The 23,454-nt window shown below is 45.3% G+C and overlaps 1 protein-coding gene across 3 annotated transcripts in view; it reads right to left on the bottom strand.

Annotated features, from left to right (window-relative positions):
* Nucleotides 1-23,454, bottom strand: part of F13B (coagulation factor XIII B chain) — a 138,202-nt gene that overhangs the window by 34,763 nt on the left and 79,985 nt on the right. For 2 of the 3 annotated variants that reach the window (XM_073592924.1, XM_073592926.1), the window contains exon 5: nt 18,970-19,146. The exons of the other annotated variant lie outside the window; for it this stretch is intronic. In XM_073592924.1, the coding sequence (XP_073449025.1) occupies nt 18,970-19,146 (177 nt within the window). The remainder of the gene's footprint in view (nt 1-18,969; nt 19,147-23,454) is intronic. 3 annotated transcript variants of the gene reach the window in all.

Raw genomic sequence — 23,454 nt, 5'->3', positions numbered from 1 at the left:
CCTCCCCCTCCTTTGGGATCGTATATCCTGCTAACCTGGTACTCCCTTCAGAAACCTCCAAGAGTGAGCCTACAGAGGGGTGAGTGATCTGCTTTGTATTTGCTTGTATACTATAACTGTGCTGCAGCACTACTGGATGGATTAAAAAATATGGATAAAGAGAGACTCTTCTGCTGAAACAAGGACTAAAACTGTGAAAAGGGATTAAGTTCCTTAAAACCGGTACTTGGGTCCTTTGTTAGACTGGACTACGTGTAAGGGGATGTTTTTTTTTTTTTTTTTTTTTTTTTCTTTATAATTGAAAAAGTATGGGAAGTAAATAAGCAAGGCAATCCAGTTGAATAAAGGAGGATACTGGATGATTAGTGGAGGCAGAGATCAGCGAAAGGTCTGGTGATAAGAGGGGAGCAGGGATGGTGGGACCCTCTGCTCACCAGCATTCATGTGTTTTACAGCCAATTTTTATACCTGTCTCTAACAAAGGAGAAGTGTCTGAATTTAACATATCTGAACTGTAAGATGATAAACATTGTGTTGTACATTTTATAGCAGTGAATTGTTGAACTATTGTTAAGAACACCCTATATCAACCAGCACCAACCAGTGTGACAGTGGAAAGGTGGTCTGGGTCACACACTAATTAAGCAGTCACTCGCCCTCCTCTACCCACCTCACCGGACCCATTAATGGCCAGCAACTGACTTTTTTTAAAAACTACTGGAAAATTGTTTGGAGAGCAGGGATGGTGGGAACCTCCCATCACCAATATATATGAGTTCCATAGTCCACTCTTGCATCTCTCTTTAATAAAGGAAAAGTGTCTGCATTCAATAAATTAGAACTGTAAGATAATTGGCACTGTGGTTTTTCATCTCATAAGCAGTGAATCATTGAATCACCGTTAAAAAAACACTTGCATTAATCAGACATAACCAGTGGGATAGTGGGAAAGTGGACAAGGCTAGACATTAACTAAGCAGTCACCCAAACCCCCCCCCCCACCTGACCGGACCCGTCGGTGGACAGCAGCTGATCTCTCCAACAAATTTTCGGGAAATTGTCAGCAGAGTAGGGACGGTGGGACCCTCCCTGTACTAATATATATACGAATTTCCCAGTCCATTCCTAATTTTACCTTTAACAAAGGAAAAGTGTCTGAACTCAATATATTAGAACTGTAAGATAATAAGCATTGCTTTGCGCTGTTTATCTGATAGCAGTGAATTATTGAACTACCGTTAAGAACACCCTGCACCAACCAGTATCAACCTGTGGGACAGCGGATAGGTGAACAAGGTTACACATTAACTAAGCAGCTACTCACCCCCCCCCTCCACTTCACCGGACGTGTTTGGTGGCCAGCAGCGGACTTCTTTAAAAAATTATTATATCGGACTTACACCCGAATGATAAACCAAGAAGAAGATGAGGGGGAAACCCGTAAAAGGGGCAAGCGTGAACCCACCCAGAATAAGCAGGAGCCCTGGCTCTATAAAAAAATTTATGACACAGGATGGGGGGATAGAGAGCCCGGGGAAACTGACAGGGGCTAAGAGTAAAAAAAACCCAGAAGGAGTTCAAAAAAATGGACAGAGAAAACAACCAAAAGACCCAGAGATACCAGATATCTCAGAAAGCATCTGCGAGGACAAGGAGGAAGAACTGGAAACTGAACTTAGACAAAAAAAACTATTGCCAACTAAAGGAGAGATGGCGGAGATGTTTGCAAAATTAGAAACATCTATCAAGGAGGAAATGGCCACCTTACATGAGGATTTGAGTCACATATTGAGGAGGGTGGGAGGCACAGAAGAGCAACTGGATGTACAAGCAGTAACAATAAAGGATTTGAAAGAGCAGATGGTAAGACTATCATAGAGACACAATATATCGGTTAAAAGACCAGGAAAATCGGAATAGAAGGAAAAATCTTGGGGGGGTGTGGTTTGCCTTGAGAGAAGATGGCCGCCTGATCCTCTGGCTCCCTCTCACCACAGCCTACAATTCGCTTTTAACGGGGTTTACAGACGACATCCGCCCCTCAATAATGGGAACATCTTCCCGCGGAACGTCGCACAGCAGATCCCGATCCCCGAGAGAACTTGCTAACCGCACAAGTCAAACAATACAGGAGATCTTCCGGACACAGCGGACAGCTATGGCGTCTCATCCGCCCGCCACAACCTCTTCTCTGCCTCCTGCCGAGATCATCCTAACCCCCACCGAACATAGCCGCTCTCTACAGGAACCGTCTCCGCTGTCTCACTGACAACCGAGCCTCCTGGACCTGCAAGCAGTAGCAGCTGACATAAAAGACACCCTGTTTTCAGCTATTACAGACCTGCGTCATGAGCTGCAGGCCATCACAGGCCGCATACAACGTGTGGAAGACAAGGCAGCCCAACAACAATCTACAGTGAAGATTATTCACAATAAGGTGGACTTTCACACAATGCAATTGAGAGATCTTCAACGTCATGTTGAAGATCGACAACAGGGGACGAAGACACAACCTGCGAGTAAGAGGTATACCCGAATCGGTAGACCAAGACAGAATTATCCCGGTGTTGACAGGCCTTTTCAACCACCTTCTGGACCGACCAGAGCTCACACCGGTCACTATGGAGCGCATACACAGGGCACTTCGCCCTAAAGGGAGAGACACTGACCCTCCAAGGGACATTATCTGCCATGTGAATGATTTTTCCATCAAGGAAGAAATCCTACAAAAAGCCCACGAAAAATCAACACTGGAATTTGATGGCTACCCCATCCATATATATCAGGACCTTTTCAGCCATTACGCTACGACACCGCAAGGATCTGCGCCCTCTACTGGATGTCTTGAGAACGAAAGGCATCCGCTATCGTTGGAAGTTCCCCTTCGGCCTATCCGCCTCACATCAAGGCCGCTCAGCACTCCTCAGAGTTCCGGAGAACCTGGATGCTTTTTGCCGTACGCTTGATATACCGTACACCCCAGTCCCTAATTGGTACTCTGAATTCAATCTGCAACCTCCCAATCGACACCCTCAAATGGAAGAACTGATGGACGCTCTCACCACCAGCTTCCGAAGGAGACGCTCACCATCGGCCGTTAGAACCGGCTCCTCTCCAAGCCCACGTCTATCCAGCCCCATGATGGCGCCCCTGCCGCGTCGAGCCCGCCGAGACCGCTAGAGACCCATATCTCTACAGGAGAGAGACCCCTACCAGATCACCTGCCTACACCATGCACAACTACGGAGACTACCTACCCTGCTTAGCCGAACGTCTTCTGACGGACCCCTGACACCCATACAGATGACATCAATGAAGGACGAACGGACAACTCCGACCACAAAATTCGACACGGCACCAAGACAATCCTCTTCACTTTAACTTCGACGGACATCTATCCAACACTTCAAATACCAATTCCACCCCTCTCATCTCATCCGACGGAAGAAAAGCTGGTTTTCTAACAACTATACCCTACTCACAGAGACGTATGTATTATCTGCTCTGCCTTCCTGAACTATGTTGCTTTACAGAATGCTTCACTTCCCATAAGGGGAAAAAGATTAGACATCGCGCTACACACAGACATCTTATGCCCGGGATATCCCCTTGATGTTGTAGGAGACTGCACGTTCACTAACTCTCCCGGTCTAATACATCCTTCTATCATTATACCCTTTCAGAACACATAGCATCAATAACACATCTTTCTATAATGCATCTATACTGCTACCACCATAACATCCTCCACAGACAGACAAGGCTAAACACACGGTAGCCCTATGGAGCCCCAACCCCCCTCGCTACACATTACTCCCCATGCCTACCAAAAACCAGGAGGTTAACGGTTCTAATACCCTTCTACACTGCTTACACAGCAACCCACTCCACCCACAACTGGAGATAGAGACGTGGAAATCCTATTATATTTACACACTACTTTCTCCATTATCCCCCTTATGAGCAACATTAACAGCCTATATAATCTATTGCACTCCTATTAATACCAAAGGTACAACGCCCCTTGCAGACCAATAGAAATAGCAGCATATAGGCACCCATATATTCACTCATTGCCCAAGCCACCACAATTTCTGTGGTAGAATGTGTTTAAAGATATGGATTTTATGCTCTCTACATAACTAGCTCTCAACGCAGCACCCCCATCAAACAACATAGACCAGGCACATAGAGGTAATGTTATACGCACACAAAACCCTCACTCTACTACTCTTCACAGACAGACGAAAACTAAGCTACAGACACCACAATAGCTATGTTATTTTCAGTTAAAACGCTTTTATTTTACTTTACTCTGTATTTTTCTTGTTTTAAAAATTGTTATAATTGGTTGAGCGCACACGACCTTTTCGTGCGCTTAGTTGAACATACTTAATGGTAGCGGACAAAACGATCATCCGTTGTCTCCGTTTAGATCAATAATGCAGAATGTTACTTGCTATCCTCCATGCATGTATTCCTATCTCAACCCCACACACCAACTTACCTGCTCACAGATACCCCACGCAAGGTCCCACCCTATACTACCACTATCATAACTAACTACCAAAAACTTAAATTCGCCGCACCTATCATACCCATTCTCTACTCATGAGCCAACACATCCTTGTGATCGCTCCGTACACAATCCAATTACTAAAACCCATCGCCACACATATACCCCCAGTCCCATGACATGAGGCTGATGGTGAGATGGACCACTTTGGTCAACCCTATTTATCCTTTTTTCTCTATCTTCATCAGACTCCATATCTCTCGACTGACAAACCAACCTCCACACAGTGGATAAACATACTACGCCTAACCCCTATACACATTACTATACGATTAAAACCACTGAATTTTACCGGTGAATACATATCTGTGGCTCGGAACACCGTTTAGGTGACCAGAACGCCACATAGTGCTGGCCCCTTTTACCTATCCCCTCTGAAAACTTTCCTTCGCCTTACTACCCAGATCCTACCCCTTCCCACACCCACCCTCCTGCCACAGCCCACACCTCATTGTAAAAACACATACAAATAAACATTACCATGAAACCGAAAACCATTGCAAACGATAAGCCCGTGCTCAAAATAGTATCCCTTAATATACAGGGACTTAATACACCAGAAAAACGCTCCAAACTCCTCCTTACCATGCACAGACTAAAAGCTAATATATTTTTACAGGAAACACACTTCCGTTCCAATAATATTCCGAAATTATGTAATGCTCAGTACCCAACAGTGTTACATGCCACAAACCCCCTACACAAAACGAAAGGGGTTTCGATTCTCATTGCAAAAAACTGCCCCTTTCAGATCAAAGACTCGCTTATAGACACAGATGGCAGATATCTCTTCCTAAAAGGCTCACTACATAACAGAACAATAACATTGGCGAACATATACGCACCAAACAAGCACCAAGTCCCTTTCTTTAGGTCTGTTACAAATGCTCTCACAACCTTCAAAGAGGGTACCCTTGTATTGGGCGGCGACTTCAATGTCCCACTAAACCCTATCCAAGACACATCATCAGGATCCTCAACACTTTCATATAAGGCCCTCAGGGAAATCAAATCCCTACTTACAAGACTACTACTTCATGACGCATGGCACACCATAAACCCAGACACTAAAGACTACACCTTCTATTCAACGCCACACACCAGATACTCCAGAATTGACTACATTTTCCTGTCACAAAATGACCTACATCTGATCCATCAAACATCCATTGAACCCATGACTATCTCAGATCACCATCCTATCTCTTTATCGCTTCAGCTCCCCGACACAACACCGAGCTCAAGAATTTGGAGGTTAGACCCCTCTTTACTCACCGATCCCTCTGTCACAATGGCAATAGAATCCACCTTACAACACTTTTTCCAAGAAAATAATCCAGAAGACACATCCCCAATAATCAACTGGGAAACCCATAAAAGCGTAATTAGGGGCACATTCCTCGCAGCGAAACGAAATAAGGAAAAAAGAAAACAACACTCAGATCTGATAGAAAGGATTCATAAACTTGAAAGGGTACACAAACAATCTCAAGCACTCACCACTTTCAATGACTTACTACAAGCTAGAAAGGATCTTCTAGAATTACTAGACAAACAAATACAACGCAAATACATCCTATCTAAAAGGAAATTCTATGAATTTGGCAACAAAGCAAGCAAAATGTTAGCCAGAGCCCTACAAATATCTAAATCTAACACAACAATCCACCATATCATCGACCCCACAGGCAATAAACTACACAAAACCCCAGACATTGCCCGACAATTTGTAAAATATTACAGTAAACTATATAACCTAGACAAGCCCACCCCCCCCCCACCCCCCCACAGCCGACACCACACGCGCCCAAATGATATCCGATTTTTTTAAAAAATACAGCCCAACCCCTATATCGGATTCCATAGCACAGGAATTAAATACCCCAATTTCCCGCACTGAAGTTGAAATGGCTCTAAAACAGATGAAAACGGGCAAAAGCCCTGGCCCAGACGGCCTTACTGCAGGCTACTACAAAACATACACAGGACTGCTTACACCCGCCTTCCTAAAAGCATTCAACTCTTTCGCACAATCAACCGACCCCCCCCCCCCCCCCGAGAGACCTTCTTTCGGCCCACATAGCTGTAATTCCCAAACCTGACAAGGACCATTCCTTAGTCACCAACTACAGACCTATCTCACTACTCAATGTTGACCTCAAATGGTACGCAAAAACTTTAGCAAACCGAATCCTACCTTTTGATCCCCCAACTAGTTGGCCTTAAACAAGTGGGTTTTGTCCCCGGAAGGGAAGCGAGAGATAATACTCTCAAAACGCTCAATATCCACCACTAGCTTACATCCACCAAAAACAAAGGTTTTATGCTTTCCCTCGACGCGGAGAAGGCATTTGACAGGGTGGCTTGGGACTACATGAAAGAAACTCTCAAAACTATAGGCCTTCCCCAAATGATGCTAAATTACATATCAGCTCTGTACTCTAGTCCCACTGCAAAAGTTAAAGTTAACGGTCACCTGTCGGATGCCTTCTCTGTGTCGAATGGGACACGCCAAGGCTGCCCACTTTCCCCTTTTAATCTTTTTATTCTCTCTCTTGAACCTCTTCTCCGACGACTCAACTCTAACCCAGACATCAAAGGAATACAAATTAAACACAGCACGTATAAATTAGCAGCATTCGCGGATGACATCCTCCTATTCCTTACAGACCCACTTACCACGATCCCGAACCTACTTAAAGACTTCAAAACCTTTCATATCCTCTCAAATCTCCAAATCAATTTTTCAAAATCCAATGCCCTGAACATCTCCCTACCCCCAGAAATTTGTCAACAATGCCAACTTAACTTCCCATTCACCTGGAAAAAACATACACTTCCGTACTTAGGCATTCAGGTGCCGACCTCTCTAACAAATCTATACACCCTGAACCATGCCCCACTCCTCCAAAAAATACAAGCTGACTTGAAGAAATGGTCCTCAGGTTACTTCTCCTGGTTCGGCAGAGCAGCTATCATCAAAATGAACATATTACCCAGAATTCTATACCTCTTACAAACTATCCCAATCAAACTACCACCCAAATTCTTTACGACCTACCGAAAAGCCTGCACGACGTTCATATGGGGTAAAACACGCCCAAGACTGAGCTTCTCAAGACTGACCGAACCCAAACTCTTAGGAGGTATAGGTACCCCAGACATACGCAAATACCAACAAGCATGCCACCTGGCTAGAATCATTGATTGGAACGTACACTCCGAGCACAAGGATTGGGTTCACTTGGAACAAGCGTTCTCAACAGTGCCCATTCAAAACCTCTCATGGATTAACTCCCCCCTCATCGCTCTCTGAATACTCCCAACACCCACTCATTAACCCTACACTGATCTCCTTCAGGAACACCTGTAACAAGCACAAAATCTCATCAGTAAACGGACCAATGACACCTATACGACAAAACCCCGACTTCCCCCCGGGAATGCAAGCTACCTTCCTAACAACCATATGGCCCCACCAGACTGTCAGAGCCAAACACTTCTTTGAGGGAGACCACCTTTTATCACAAACCGCTTTAGCCTCAAAACTAAAAATAGACTCCTTCCCTTTTTGGACATACGTTCAAATACGTAATTTCCTCAACAAACCAAAACCCAACCCGAAATGGTCCAGAACCACGACCCCATTTGAAAATTTATGTCTAAGCAATAGCACCCAAACACACCTGATCTCGCAAATATACACCCTCCTATTCAATGAGCACAACCAGACAACACATTGGACTAATAGACAGTGGGAACGAGATCTCTCAATACAACTAAATGATCAAGACTGGGCTAACATCCATACTTTAATCCACAAAGGTTCGATGAACGTGCAAGTCCAAGAATCTGCATACAAACTATTCTCCAGATGGTATAGAACTCCACTCCTGTTGCATCGCTTCAATCCAACAATTCCCCAAACATGCTGGAGATGTAACGCAGACACAGGTTCACTAATACATATTTGGTGGTCTTGCTCCAAAATCCAACCTTTCTGGAAAGAAGTGCACACCCTAATCACACGAATCACCACTTATACCCTAGACTTCGATCCCGCAATGTTCCTACTACATCATTCCTCTTTACGCATACCAGCATATCATCGTTCTTTGGCCATGCATTTGGTGAACACAGCAAAAATGTGCATACCCCCCAAATGGCGCTCCCCTGAACCACCTACCATAAAGGAGTGGTTCCATCGTATACATCAAACACAAGTAATGGAAGACCTCACCCACCAATCCAATGATAGTCAAGCAAAGTTCACCAAAACATGGACATCTTGGATACACTTCACCACTACAAATGTATACCAACAATACATAACATGACTACCATCACTGGGCTGTGGCAGGACCTAGATACTCCCCTGTCTCCTCATCCCACTATACCCCACGACCTCTCCCTCCATGCTTCCACTTCCTTCCCTCACTACGAACTTCTTATTCTCTTTTTTTTTTTTTTTTCTCTCTTCCTACTCCCCCACCCCAATAACACTCAATATCCACCCATATCCGTGAACTAGACTACTAAACCTCACACCATTCCACTGACCGGGGGGATCACACTAGGCTGCCATTTGGCCGCCATGCCCCTTAGCGCGGCTTTCTCTTTCGGTCTTATCGGATGGGGAGGTGGCCGCACCTGTCACCAGTCAATCCTCGTCGGATACACGCCCCCTATCTGGGGCATATATACCCTCTCACTCTTCACATCTCATTCCGGATTTTTCTGTCTGGTTGGTGGTTTCTCTAGCAGTCTCACTCTGTAAGTATACAATAGGATAATTTGTTTCCGCACTGCTGCTGTCCATATTGATATAGTACTTGGTCTACTACAATGACCCCATACTCACTTCAAATGCTTGAATGTATACAATACAATTCTTTTTACTTTATACTTTCAGACTTGCTAAATGTCAGCTTGGACGGGCGTTCACTGAGCCCAGTTCAAAATTGTGACCAATCCCGGGTCAGGTCACAAATGATTGCAAGCGCATAGGGCTACGCAGTGCGGTTTTTACATGTTATCTTCACTTGTTCATTAGGTAATATATTTATTCACCCGTTTTCCCTACACGTGGGCACTTTTTCACTAATTATTCTCTTGTTACATCCACCTATCACCCATTTCTGCACTGTATGACACTTCCTGTGTGTTCACTTTCCACCCATTTTTGCTGCACCCATTAGGGACCTACGATTTGTTTCTGTTCTCACACCTTTCCTAACACTTCACTCAATTGTCACCCCCCACCACCAGCTTTGATTAGTCTATTCATACCCCTCACCTATATGGTTGAGGTGTTTCTACAAAACTAATTTCCTTTTTCCTCTACTACCCTGATATACTTTATGCATATATCTAGAGATCTTTTCCATATAAAAGTTAATTATAAATTATATGCATGGACATATGCAGGGACATACACGTATGTGTATATAGATATATGTGTGTTGATTTTATACACACACATACATTCAGCACAATAAGGTTTTGACTCGCCCAATGGGTGTACACATGTATTTGCGATATTCTAAACCTGGGCTGATATATGGATATATTCTCTGGATTCAATTTTTGAGTGCATATAATGCATATTTTTCCAAATTGTCTTTTCCTTCTTTGGTTGATTGCTGCAGGTGCTCTCCCCACCTGACTGGCCGTGAAGTCCGTGCTACAGATAGGGGGCGCTTCATTGTGTGATCTCTCGTAAGCCACATCCTTGGGACCTTCCCATGGGATTGGAGGCTGTAGCGGTGGTGTCATGGGATCTCTAGGGTAAAACGAACAGGCAATCCTTTGTTTTTAAGAGGACCTCTCTTACAGAAAGACTCTCGCATAGGACACTCATCATTGGGTAATTATGTTATGTTAATATATGGTATATCCGTTGTGAAATTTATATATTTAATCTTTTCTGACATATGCACCTTTATTGTACAATTTTAGCAGATTGACCTTTGAAGAAGACCTGGAACTTATAGGTCGAAACGCGTCAGGTCCACATCTCTGATACTGTCAATATACACACAATATCGTTATGAAAATGTGCCTATATTGCATGTGCTGAGTGTCATTAGATTGTAAACACTCTGTATTGGAGCTCATTTTTTTAACCCATGTGTTTAAGCTATTTTTGTTTAATAAAATTTATTTTTACATACATTGGCCTACCACCTTCCTTTGTGCTGCCTAAAAACCCCACTGGGGAACTCTTTTCTCTCTTTTTTTGTCTTGATCAATAGGGGTGAGCAGCACTCCCTCCCCTCCCCCGTGTCTATCCTTTTTCTTTGGCCCTCTGCCCACTGTGCTTCCGCAAGAGGGAGAGGGGAAGAGATGTCCCAGAGCTCAGTGGGCAGAGATGACCACCCTTAACTTCATGACTTACAATGTTCGTGGTCTAAATGCTCCTATAAAGAGAAATAATGTAATAAGAGAGCTTAAACATTATGGAGTGGATGTAGTCTTATTACAGGAGACACATATTTCATATGACTCCAAATTTAAAAATATTTTCAAGAGATTATCCATATCCTTATGGTATTATGGGACTCTCCAATAAAAAGAGCTAAAGGGGTTGCTATAAGATTTGCCAGAGGAGTAAGGTTTGCCCTAGAGGACAGAGTCACAGACCCGGAAGGGAGATATCTGTTTCTGAAGGGTAAAATTAATGAGGAAGAATGGTCTCTGGCAAATATCTATTGCCCCAATAATAATCCAATAAAATATACAATTAAAATCATAAAAAATTTATGGATTTCAAGAAAGGATATTCCATCCTGGGTGGAGATTTTAATTTCTGTATGACCCCTGGGATCAACAGTACGTCAAGTGCACAAAGGACTGGGAATGTTTTGCGGAAAGGCTTTAAAAAAGATCTTAAAACAGAACCAGCTGATAGAAGTGTGGCGAATGCAAAATACAAACTGTCGAGATTATACATTCCACTCCTCAGTGCACGGGACGTACTTGAGAATAGATTTTTTCTTGGTAGAGCATAGATTGCTCGATATAGTTGATAAGGTTGACATTAAAATTGCCACATTCTCGGATCATGTGCCGGTAATGATGGGAATTAAGCATGAGGAGAAGCCAAATAGAAAAACCCCCTGGAGATTAAACGAAGAGCTACTACAGGATGTAGAGGTAGAAGAGAAGATCAGGCAGGAATTGGAGTGGTACTTTAAAACGAATGATACGGAAGAAATATCAGAAGCCATGTTATGGGAAGCCCACAAGGCTTATGTAAGAGGTATTCTGATACAGATAGGCACAGAAAGGAAAAAAGCGGGAATAAGGAGAAAGAGTGCTCTGATAAAAGATATCACGAGGATAGAACAGCAACACAAAAAAACAGGAAAAGCAGAGATTTTGGCGACTCTTATTCCGAAAAGGGAACAATTGAAAGAACTAGTCGAGCAAGATACACGGTCGGTCTATAATAGGATCAAAAAGGAAAGGTATCTGTGGGGCAATAAAATAGGAAAACCCCTGGCAAGGATGTTAAAAAAGAAAATAGCTGTAAATTATATAGAAAAAATACAAGATAGTACAGGAACTATGATTTACAATACATCAGGAATAGCTAAAACCTTTCAAGAATATCATGCAAAACTGTACGTGATTAATAAAAATGAATCACCTGAGCGAAAAAATAACAAAGGATAAAACCAGGGTTTTCTTAGAGACAGATTTAAATAAAATCTCAGAGGAGCATAGGATTGGGTTGGAAGAACCTGTAACAGAGGAAGAGATAAGGAAAATACTAAGAGACTCCTCTGGGTAAGAGCCCTGGCCCGGATGGGCTGACAACGTTGTATTATAGAAAGTTTGGAGATATCCTGTTCCCTAAATTATGTTCATACATAAATGGGATTGGAACGAAGTGGGCAATAAGGAAGGAGGCTTTAGAGGCGGCCATAACCATTATACCAAAAGAGGGGAAAGATACTTCTTTATGTTCAAGTTACAGGCCAATTTCCTTGCTGAACGACAATATTAAGCTGCTCGCTAAGGTAATGGTGGGAAGGTTGAAACCTTTAATGAGCAAACTGGTACATGCCGATCAGGCAGGCTTTGTAGAGAATGCCAAGACAATGGAATTAGAACATTGTTGTTCGTGCATGAAATAAAGGAGTCCGGGGCCCCCGGTCTACTCCTGTCGATTGATGCTGAGAAAGCTTTCGACAGGGTAGACTAGGGGTTCATGCAGGACACCCTAGCGGAGATGGGCATAGGTATTAGGTATATGCAGTGGATAGGGGCGCTTTACAACCATCCCACAGCAAGGGCGAAGGGATCAGTTTCATAACCCTTTGAAATGCATAACGGCACTAGACAAGGGTGCCCCCTGTCCCCCCTACTGTTTGTCCTGTCACTTGAACCATTATTGGCGGATCAGGGTGGGAGAAGCGGAACATAAGATGGCAGTTTATGCCGATGATATATTGTTTTTCTTTTCATGTCCCAGGATAACTCTATCAAACTTGATGAAAGAACTGAAACAGTATGGTGATTGTTCAAATTTTAAAATAAACCTAGCTAAGTCGGAGATCATGAATATAAGTGTCCCTTTTCTGGAGGCTCTTGCATATCATGAGAAGTTTCCATTTATTTGGAGAGAGAAAGAGTTAAAATATTTAGGGGTCAACATTACAAAGTCCACGGACATGCTTTACCAATCAAACTTCCTGCCTTTACTGAATGAAAATAAAAAGGACTTAAATAAGATAGCGTCTAGACATGTGTCTTGGCTGGGGAGAATTAATATATTTAAAATGAGTCTATTGCCTGCTTAAGTAATTTATTTGGAAATTGGATTAAAGAACCAAATGCACAGTTAAAAGAAGTGATTTTAAGGGGAAGGTTGTGCACATTTCAAGAGTTAAAAAAAGAAAAAATAATATAATGGTGATAGATGAATGGCGTTTTTCCCATCTAAAACACTTTTTTGATTCGCTCCCTCAACCAGTGAGATCAGCAGATAATCTGCTACCGATGGAGAAACTATGTACGGAGGTAGAAAAAAGGAGGGGGATATCGGTAATATATAAAATCCTAATAGAGGGAACTGGGATGGGAAAGCCGCCATACATCAGCAAGTGGGAGGAGGAATTAGGCTCACAAGTGAATGAGTCAGAGATGAGAAAAATGATAAGTTTGGTGTTTATATTGTCACAGGATAGCAATATGACAGAAGTTAGTTTTAAATGTGTAGCACGATGGTATATAATCTCAGATAAAGCCCACAAATGGAGACCTCGCAGTGCTGCTGGAGGGGGTGCGGAGAACGGGGAACTATGTCTCATATTTGGTTGACATGTCCTAAAATTAGACAATTTTGGAGAGAGATAATTCAGAAAATAAAAGAGATAACAAAAGAGGAAGTCCAAGAAGATCCGTGGGAGTGTTTATTCCACTGGACGAAAACACCAGTTAACCAATATTTGAAAACCCTGGTCCCCTCACTCCTGAATGCAGCCAAAAGTTTAATCCCCAGACATTGGCAAGATCCAGATAGCCCTACGTTGAGGAACTGGAGCAATAGAGTAGATGATATTTATAATTTGGAGTACTTGAGATTCAGTGGAGAAGAGGGTTGGGCGGGATTTGAGAGAAAATGGAAGGACTGGCACGCATTTAAGATTACTTTGAAGTTTGCAGAGATGGTAGGAGCCCAAATGGTTTAGGAGTCGGTACTGAGATAGATGTAAGCGACATCAATAGTCGGTTCCAGAGCAGGGGAGGGGAGAGGATAGTATGGGGGGGGGGGGTTAAAAAGTTTAGAGGCAATTTGTATCTAGTTGTAGAGAAGAAAGTCTTTGGGTAATGAAATGTATGTTATTAAACTGTATTGGATTTCTTTTTTTGTACTAAAATTTAAGAATAATAACAGATATTGAAAAAAAAAAAAATGGGGTGTTTTGGATAAGCAATTTCATTTTGATCTATCAAATAACTGAAAGACACAGTAATATTTCAGTAGTGAAATGAGGTTGATTGGATTAACAGAAAATGCGCAATATACATCAAAACAAAATTAGACAGGTGCATAAATTTGGGCACCCTTGTCATTTTGTTGATTTGAATACCTGTAACTACTTAGCACTGATTAATTGGAACACGCAATTGGTTTGGTGAGCTCATTAAGCCTTGAACTTCATAGACCAGTGTCGTGTCACATGTAGCCCCTCCCCCCCACAGTTAGAATATGTCCCTAGGACACACTTAACCCCTGCAGCGCCCCCTAGTGGTTAACCCCTTTAATGTCAGTCACATTTACACAGTAATCGGTGCATTTTTAATCGCACTGATCGCTGTATAACTGTGAATGGTCCCAAAATAGCGCCAAAAGTGTCCGATCTGTCCGCCATAATGTTGCAGTCATGATAAAAATCGCAGATTGCTGCCATTACTAGTAAAAAAAAAAAATTATTAATAAAAATGCCATAAAACTATCCCCTATTTTGTAGACGCTATAACTTTTGCGCAAACCAATCAATGAACGCTTATTTCGATTTTTTTTTTTTTTACCAATATGTAAAAGAATATGTATCGGCCTAAACTGAGGAAAAAAATGCTTTTTTATATATTTTTTTTTTTTTTTGGGATATTTATTATAGCAAAAAGTAAAAAATATTGCGTTTTTTTTTCAAAATTGTCGCTCTTTTTTTGTTTATAGCGCAAAAAATAAAAACCGCAGAGGTGATCAAATACCACCAAAAGATAGCTCTATTTGTGGGGAAAAAAGGACGTTGATTTTGTTTGGGAGCCACGTCGCACCACAGCGTAATTGTCAGTTAAAGCGACGCAGTGCCGAATCGCAAAAAACGCTCTGGTCTTTGGCCAGCTAATGGTCTGGGGCTGAAGTGATTAACAATACAGTCTGGACTGACCGGTGTTCCTGAAAACGCATACACCACTTGAGCATAATCACCCCAGACTGTTACGAGATATATATAGATATATATATACTGAAATATGCAGCCTGAAATCAAGAGCAGAGATTTTCAGGTTTACACCATATAGTGGGAGTCTGAAGAACTCCAGTTTGCAATATGTTTGCAATATGCAAGGATGGGGATACTCTGCTGTCAAAAGACCACATTGTGAGCACACCTTAGGTTCTAAACAGAGCATAATAACATAAAACATGATAAATATGCCCATGGAAAGGGATTTTAAAGTTTTAAAGTGATTTCTAAAAGCTAAAGGTTTGTTACAGTGGCGGCCCATGCATTACGGGCGCCACCCCCTCTCTCCAGTCACCAATAGATAGATTCATGCACTGCATGAATCTATCTATGGCCGCTGCTGCCACCCCCTATTCAGGCAGCAGCCCCCTTTTCGGGGGGGGTGGGGGGTGGGGTGGTTTGAAGCACCTGATTAGAGCCATAGGCTCTAATAGGCATAAAAATAGGTGACCTCGCAGGTCACCCAGCTGTGCTAGAAAAACGAATGAATGTTTGCTTTCCTAACACTAAACCGCCTCTCTGCCAATCAGGTGCTTGCATCTGTTACCCTTCACCTGATTGGCTGAAATGACAGGCGCTGTGATTGGACGACAGGTGTCCAATCATACCAGAGAACAGGAAGAGAGGATGGGAGAAGACATCGAGGAGTTATCCCACCGAGACAGGTAAGTGCAGATGGCGGCCCGGCGGGGGGCACACTGGCAGCATTTGATATGACACAGTGGCTGTGTTTGATGGGGCACAGTGGGAGCAATTAATGGGCAAATTGGCAGCAATTGATGGGCACAGTGGTGGCAATTGATGGGTGCAGTGGCTGCATTTGATGGGCGCAGTGGCTGCATTTGATGGGCACAGTGGCTGTATTTGATGGCACAGTGATGGCAATTGATGGGCACAGTGGGAGCAATTGATGGCACAGTGGCGGCAATTGACGGGCACAGTGGCTGCGTTTGGCACAGTGGCAGCAATTGATGGGCACAGTGGCTGCGTTTGATGGCACAGTGGCGGCAATTGCTGGGCACAGTGGCTGCATTTTATGGGGCACAGTGGCAGCAATTGATGGGCACAGTGGCTGCGTTTGATGGGCACAGTGGCTGCGTTTGATGGGCACAGTGGCTGCGTTTGATGGCACAGTGGCTGCGTTTGATGGCACAGTGGCTGCGTTTGGTGGGCACAGTGGCGGCAATTGATGAGCACAGTGGCGGCATTTTATGGGGCACAGTGGCGGCATTTTATGGGGCACGTTGGCTGCATTTTATGGGGCACATTGGCTGCATTTTATGGGGCACATTGGCTGCAATTTATGGGCACAGTGGCTGCATTTTTATGGGCACAGTGGCTGCATTTTTATGGGCACAGTGGCTGCATTTGATGGCACAGTGGCTGCGTTTGATGGTACAGTGAGGCTGCAGAGATTTACCTTCGCTTCCTGTCCCATTGCCAAACAGAAAGTAAAAGGAAATCCCTGTAATTTAAGGGAATTCCTTGAGGACCCCCAGGTGAGCAGGACTGGTGTCCCTATTGGAAGATTCCCCCTCTATTACTTTTACATTTTTAGTTTTTTATGACTTTCACTTTCAATGATAATGGTAAACAAGACAAACAGAGAGGGTGAATCTCCTTAATGGGGGCACAGACAGCAATAACACCTGACAGGTGTTTAAATCCCTCTCTACTCAGCGGCTCTCCTGGGTCCCTTTCTCCTCATTGGCTTACACAGCAGCGGGAGCCATTGGCTCTTGCTGCTGTCAATCACAAAAATTAAAAAACCCCTCCCCCAAAAACCCCATTGAAATCCATGCGTCCGGCACCCTGAATGTAGATTAGGGGTCGGGCGCATGGACTAGGGGGGCGGCATCCCCACGCCCCTAATGAAGCGGCCGCCACTGCTCCTAGACATAAGTGAGAAGGTAACTCTTACAGTGTGGGCACAGCCCCACTGCAAGGGAGGACTTTTATTTTTCCCAGAGTTGGACTTTAACCAACTACCCATTGCACAGGGGCGGACTGACCTGTTGGGCTCTCGGGCACCGCCCGAGGGCCCGAGCCATTAGGGGGCCCGGGCCCGGCCCCACGAGAGGCCACTTGAAGCGGCTGTAATAATACCGCTAATGGCGCGCTGCTCCCCGCCAGCCCCTCCTTCCCTCCCGTCCATCGCAGGTGCTTGCACTGTACGCGACATCACCTGGGATGGACGAGAAAAGAGGAGGTGGCGGCAGGGAGCAGCGCGCCGTTAGCTGTATTATTACAGGCAACGGGTGAGTGAAGATTTTTTTTACTGGAGGGCTGCCATCGGAGGGAGGGGGCAGTACAGATGTATGGGGGCCTGGGCCCAAACAGGACCGCAGGAAGGCCCAAGATAATCTCCCAGTCCCCCCTCACCCTCCAGTCTCCCCCTGTGTGCTTTTCCCCTCCCCACAGTCTCCCCCTGTGTGCTCTCCCCCCCCCACAGTCTGCCCCTGTGTGCTCTCCCCCCCACGGTCTCCCCCTGTGTGCTCTCCTCCCCCCACGGTCTCCCCCTGTGTGCTCTCCTCCCCCCACGGTCTCCCCCTGTGTGCTCTCCTCCCCCCACGGTCTCCCCCTGTGTGCTCTCCTCCCCCCACGGTCTCCCCCTGTGTGCTCTCCCCCCCCCCACAGACTCCCCCTGTGTGCTCCCTCCCCCCACAGTCTCCCCCTGTGTGCTCCCCCCCCACAGTCTCCCCTTGTGTGCTCTCCCCCCCCCCCACAGTCTCCCCTTGTGTGCTCTCCCCCCCCCCACAGTCTCCCCTTGTGTGCTCCTCCCCCCCCCCCACAGTGTCCCCTTGTGTGCTCCTCCCCCCCCCCACAGTGTCCCCTTGTGTGCTCCTCCCCCCCACAGTGTCCCCTTGTGTGCTCCTCCCCCCCCACAGTGTCCCCTTGTGTGCTCCTCCCCCCCCACAGTGTCCCCTTGTGTGCTTTCCCCCCCCCACAGTGTCCCCCTCCCCCTGTGTGCTTTCCCTCCCCCACAGTGTCCCCCTGTGTGCTCTTTCCCCCCCAGTGTCCCCCTGTGCAGCTGTGGCTTGAGTGTGGGCGGGGACACAAGGGGCCCCATGAGATCTTCTATTGCCCGGGGGCCCCATGAGTTGTCAGTCCGCCCATGCCATTGCACATACAAGGCCATTTCTAAATAAAACAACGTAGCACTAGCATAAAAACCAAATGTCCACATGTTACAGGACACATTAGAAGTGTTACAGTGATCAGTGATGCAATTGCAATGCCAAATGACCTTTATTAGCAATAATTTGTTTTCTTAATGTTGAAATCCTGTTGTATCACTGTATTTTAACAAGATGTTAGATACCTCATTTGAATAAGGGACGCACATCCCTTCATTTGGCTAGCTCTGAAATTACTGACTGGCAGTGTAACTTAACTGCTAATGTTACTGACCTTCACAGGTTGGTGGCTCAGGATCCCATCCATAAGAATAGCATTGAATTAATTCAGAGCCTTTAATTAAATAATTTTCCTTACAGGAGAATTGCACCACATCCAGGTCTGCATATGATGCTTTTACAGGATGGAAACCGCCATTTTGCACGTTTGCCAACTTTCCACACGATGATTCTAAATCAAAGCACAGTTTTAAAATAAATGATGCAATGTACTACAGTGTTTTTTTTAACAATCAGGATTGCTTTGTTGTAGTCATGGTGACATGGTATCATAGCATTAAGGAGATATACATTAAGGTATATAGTAAAACATCAACATCCAGTTGCATTCCAGAGAGAGAGGTGTAAACAGTATAGCAAAAGGGAAATCCTACCACAGTGCCTTCAGAATAAAGTAAGATTACTTTACTCTAGTGGGGGAGCGAGGGACAATGTAAGGGGTGCACTCATTGGGAAGTCCACGGCTGCCACACCTTCTCGTATTTCCAAGGACATCCACGACTAATGTACGTTCGTTAGTAAAGAGGTAGCACAGCATCAATCGTGGTTTCCCAGGACGAGAATGTTGGAGGTGTGGGAGAAGACTAGTTACAAAGGATAATTTTTTTGGCATAGAAAAGTAAGTAGGAGATTAACAGTTTGCTGTGGTGAGATCTCTGAGCATCGTCAGGAATGCCCAGAAGGGCTCCTTTGTAACCTTACCAGGGTAAAATATACACGGTGAAAATTTTTCATTTGGATCAGATTATCCCTAGAGGATATGTATTTTAGTGTTTAGGCAGAACAACAGCTGTAAAGCTAAAGGGTTAGTTCACCTTTACATATGTAAAGGTGAACTAACACTGGACAGTGGTCCAGGGATTTGAAATCCCCGCTCTTCTCCATGCAGCGCTTTGGGGACAGACCTGATTGATTCCCTGCAATGGCGCTGGTCAATCAGAATCAATCTGATCTACCCCGGAAGTGCTATACTGAGAAGAGTGGGGATTTCAAATCCCCACACCATTGGACAGGCTGTGGGGGTGCTGACAGCTTAGCATCCCTGCAGGTAAATACAGCAGGGACCAGAGGGTGAGGAGGGGGTCCGGTGTTAGTTCACCTTTACATTTTTTTGGTAAAGGTGAACTAACACTTTAAAAGTGGCATTCCATTCAAACCTGTTCTGGCTCCCTAGTCTAAACATTGAAAGTGTGATCTCTATATCTTATCAAGTTGTGGCAAGATAGCAATAACAGTCTTAGCAGAGGTAGTAGACAGTGACTTGATCAGAATGACACTTTGCAGATCATAATGGGAAATTAATCCAAATCTTGTGCAGATCATGGCAAAATGAACATCCAGATACGTCAAAAAATCACATAACCCACTCCAGCATTATACAAATGATCAGAACATTTCGGGCCGCACAGGACCCTTTCGTCAGGCAAGTGCCTGACGAAAGGGTCCTGCGTGGCCCCGAAACGTTGCACCTTCTTTGTGATGTGACCGTTTTCGATTAAAAAACCTTTTTTCTAGAAGGTTCCATGACTGTTGATACAAATTCTGTGTGTCAGGGATCTACCAGCGCCAGACCTGGGCGTTTGCATGCGCCTATGCGCCGGCGCGCCCCTGTGCAAACATTACAACGAACTTCTGCGGTTTCCATGCATCAGCACGGCGCTCGGGCGCGCGCTCGCGTTAGCGCCGTTTTGGCGCCAAAGAGCGCATAAGAGTTCCCCTGTTCCATGGGTGCATTGCTGCTTCGTCTCAGCTCTGTGATTCCTGTTAACCTGCTCCTGATTGGTTGTTACCTGATTTGACCCGGCTTGTCTGACCATCCGTCCCGCTCCAACCCGACCCGGCCTGCCTGACTATTCTGCTGCTTCTGCCTGATATCGTTGCCAACCTCTGCTTGCCCACCAACTCTGCCTCTGCCTGCCGTTATTGCCTGTCTCACCTACCTGCTGACCCGGACTGTTTGACCTTGCTTGTGCCTGCTGTTTGTTCTTTGCTGTTGCACCTTCAGCTCCAGCTCCAGTGATCTCTGCAGCTCCAGTGTTCCAGCCTGCTGCTTCCAATTACCACCTGACCTGCAGTCCAGCCATCCCTGGAGGGATCTCCACCACACTTCAGCATCAGAGACTCTACTTCAACAGGCACTCCTACCCCACTGCGCTCAGGAGACCACTGTCCCCACTCCAGTTGTGTTGTATGAGAGGTCTTCTCCTACAAGTCAGGCTCTACTACCAGGTACCTAACAGTACGAAGCAGCCATGACTGAGCCTGCAGGAGACACCTCTCCAATGAAGGAAATATGCACACACCTTGCGGCCCTCACTCAAGCAGTGCAATCCCTTCAGGATAACTATAACAGACTGGAAGGACAAGTTCAGAATCTTGCAGGGTCTAACCCTACAGCCTCCTCTTCAGCCGCAGCTCCAGCACAGACTGCTTCAGCCCCTTCAGTTGTGATGCTTCCACCTGAACCGAGGGTTCCCATTCCTGAAAGATTTTCCGGAGACCGGGCTAAGTTTCGGGCCTTTCGCAATGCCTGCCAGCTCTTTTTTGCCTTACAGCCCCGAACCTTCTCGCTGGAAGTCACCAAGGTGGGGTTTGTGATTTCCCTCCTGCAAGGAGAACCTCAGACCTGGACTCACCGTTTACTTGAGGGGGACTCAGCCCTAACCCAATCTTTATCATCCTTTTTTGAAGCCATGGCGCAACTATATGAGGACCCCCAACAGACTGCCACAGCCGAATCAGCTCTGTTCGCGCTCCAGCAAGGCCGCAGACCAGCTGAGGACTATGTCACTGACACAGTGGAACGATGCAGCCCTGCGCCACCAGTTCCGCATGGGTCTATCTGAAGGACTAAAAGATGAACTTGCTCGAGTGGGTATACCAAATACTCTTGATATCCTTGACCATTCAAATTGACCGTCGCCTCCGAGAACGTCGATCTGAACGCTCTGCTCAACAATTCCGCCCGGCCTGGATGACAGCACGAGCTCCGGTTCCTGCAGCATGCTACTTACCCTCACCCAGTATGAATCCTGTTAATGTCACGCCTGACACTTCTGAACCTATGCAATTAGGACTGATGCGACCTGCCTTGTCTTCCGAAGATCGTGCTCGACGTCGGCAACTTAATCTGTGCCTCTATTGCGGTGGAACCGGGCACTATGTCCTTAATTGTCCAGTTAAAATAAGTAAGTGCCCATCTCCTGTGTATACCAGTCTCTCTGCTCTGTCTACGAATTCTACCCACCTTGCCATTCCTCTCTCGTTACAGCTCCAAGAAGAGATAATCCCAGTCAACGCCATCATTGACTCCGGAGCATGCAGCTGCTTTATCGATTTAACTTTTGCCAGCCAACATAACATCCCTTTACGGACTAAAGCCCATGGACTCTCTGTATTCTTAGCTGATGGTTCCCGCATCCTGTCCAGACAAGTAACTCAAGAGACCCTGCCATTGCCTGCTACCACTTCTTCCCAACATAAGGAGCTGCTGGTCCTTGATGCCATCACCTTTCCTATGTTTCCCATTATCCTGGGCATTCCCTGGCTGCAGGCCCACAATCCACACATCCACTGGGCATCCGGAGAAGTAAAATTCCTGTCATCCTACTGTCAGGAGCACTGTTTGACGAAAGATCCAGATTCCTCTGCCACTCTGCTGTGTCTGGACACCAACCAGAAAATTTACCAGGCCATACCTAAACAATATCACAAATACATCGATGTTTTCAGTAAGAAGGGGGCAGACTCTCTTCCACCTCATCGCCCCTACGACTGCCCCATCAAGTTGCTGCCAGGATCCGAAATTCCATTCGGACGCATCTTTCCTTTATCAGAAAAAGAACAGGAAGTACTAAAAACGTATATAGATGAAAACCTGGCTAAGGTGTTCATTCGCCACTCCACCTCCCCAGCTGGTGCCGGAATATTTTTTTGTCACCAAGAAGGACAAGTCTCTTCGCCCATGTATAGATTACCGAGAACTGAACAAAGTCACGGTTAAGAATTGGTATCCCCTACTCTTGATACCTGAACTATTCCAGAAATTAAGGACTGCCGTCATTTTTACTAAATTTGACCTAAGAGGGGCCTATAATCTGATCCGTATCCGGGCCGGGCACGAGTGGAAAACAGCTTTTCGGACCCGATTCGGGCATTATGAATACCTAGTTATGCCCTTCGGACTCTACAACGCCCCTGCGACCTTTCAACACCTGATTAACGATGTTCTCAGGAACTTTCTAGATGTTTGTGATCGCATATCTGGACAATATCTTGATTTTCTCGGAATCTCTTGATCTACATCGAGAACATGTCCGCAGGGTGTTGGGTCGTCTCCGCTTACACAGACTTTATGCAAAAGTGGAGAAATGTGAGTTCGAGCAACAGAGCATTCAATTCCTGGGGTTGATAATCTATTCAACTGGCATCAAGATGGACCCGCAGAAGGTTTCCGCTGTTCTGGACTGGCTGGTACCCC

Source organism: Aquarana catesbeiana, linkage group LG07 (assembly GCF_042186555.1).
Source record: "Aquarana catesbeiana isolate 2022-GZ linkage group LG07, ASM4218655v1, whole genome shotgun sequence".
Classification (NCBI taxonomy): Eukaryota; Metazoa; Chordata; class Amphibia; order Anura; family Ranidae; genus Aquarana; species Aquarana catesbeiana.
This window is presented reverse-complemented; position numbering and strand designations above follow the sequence as displayed.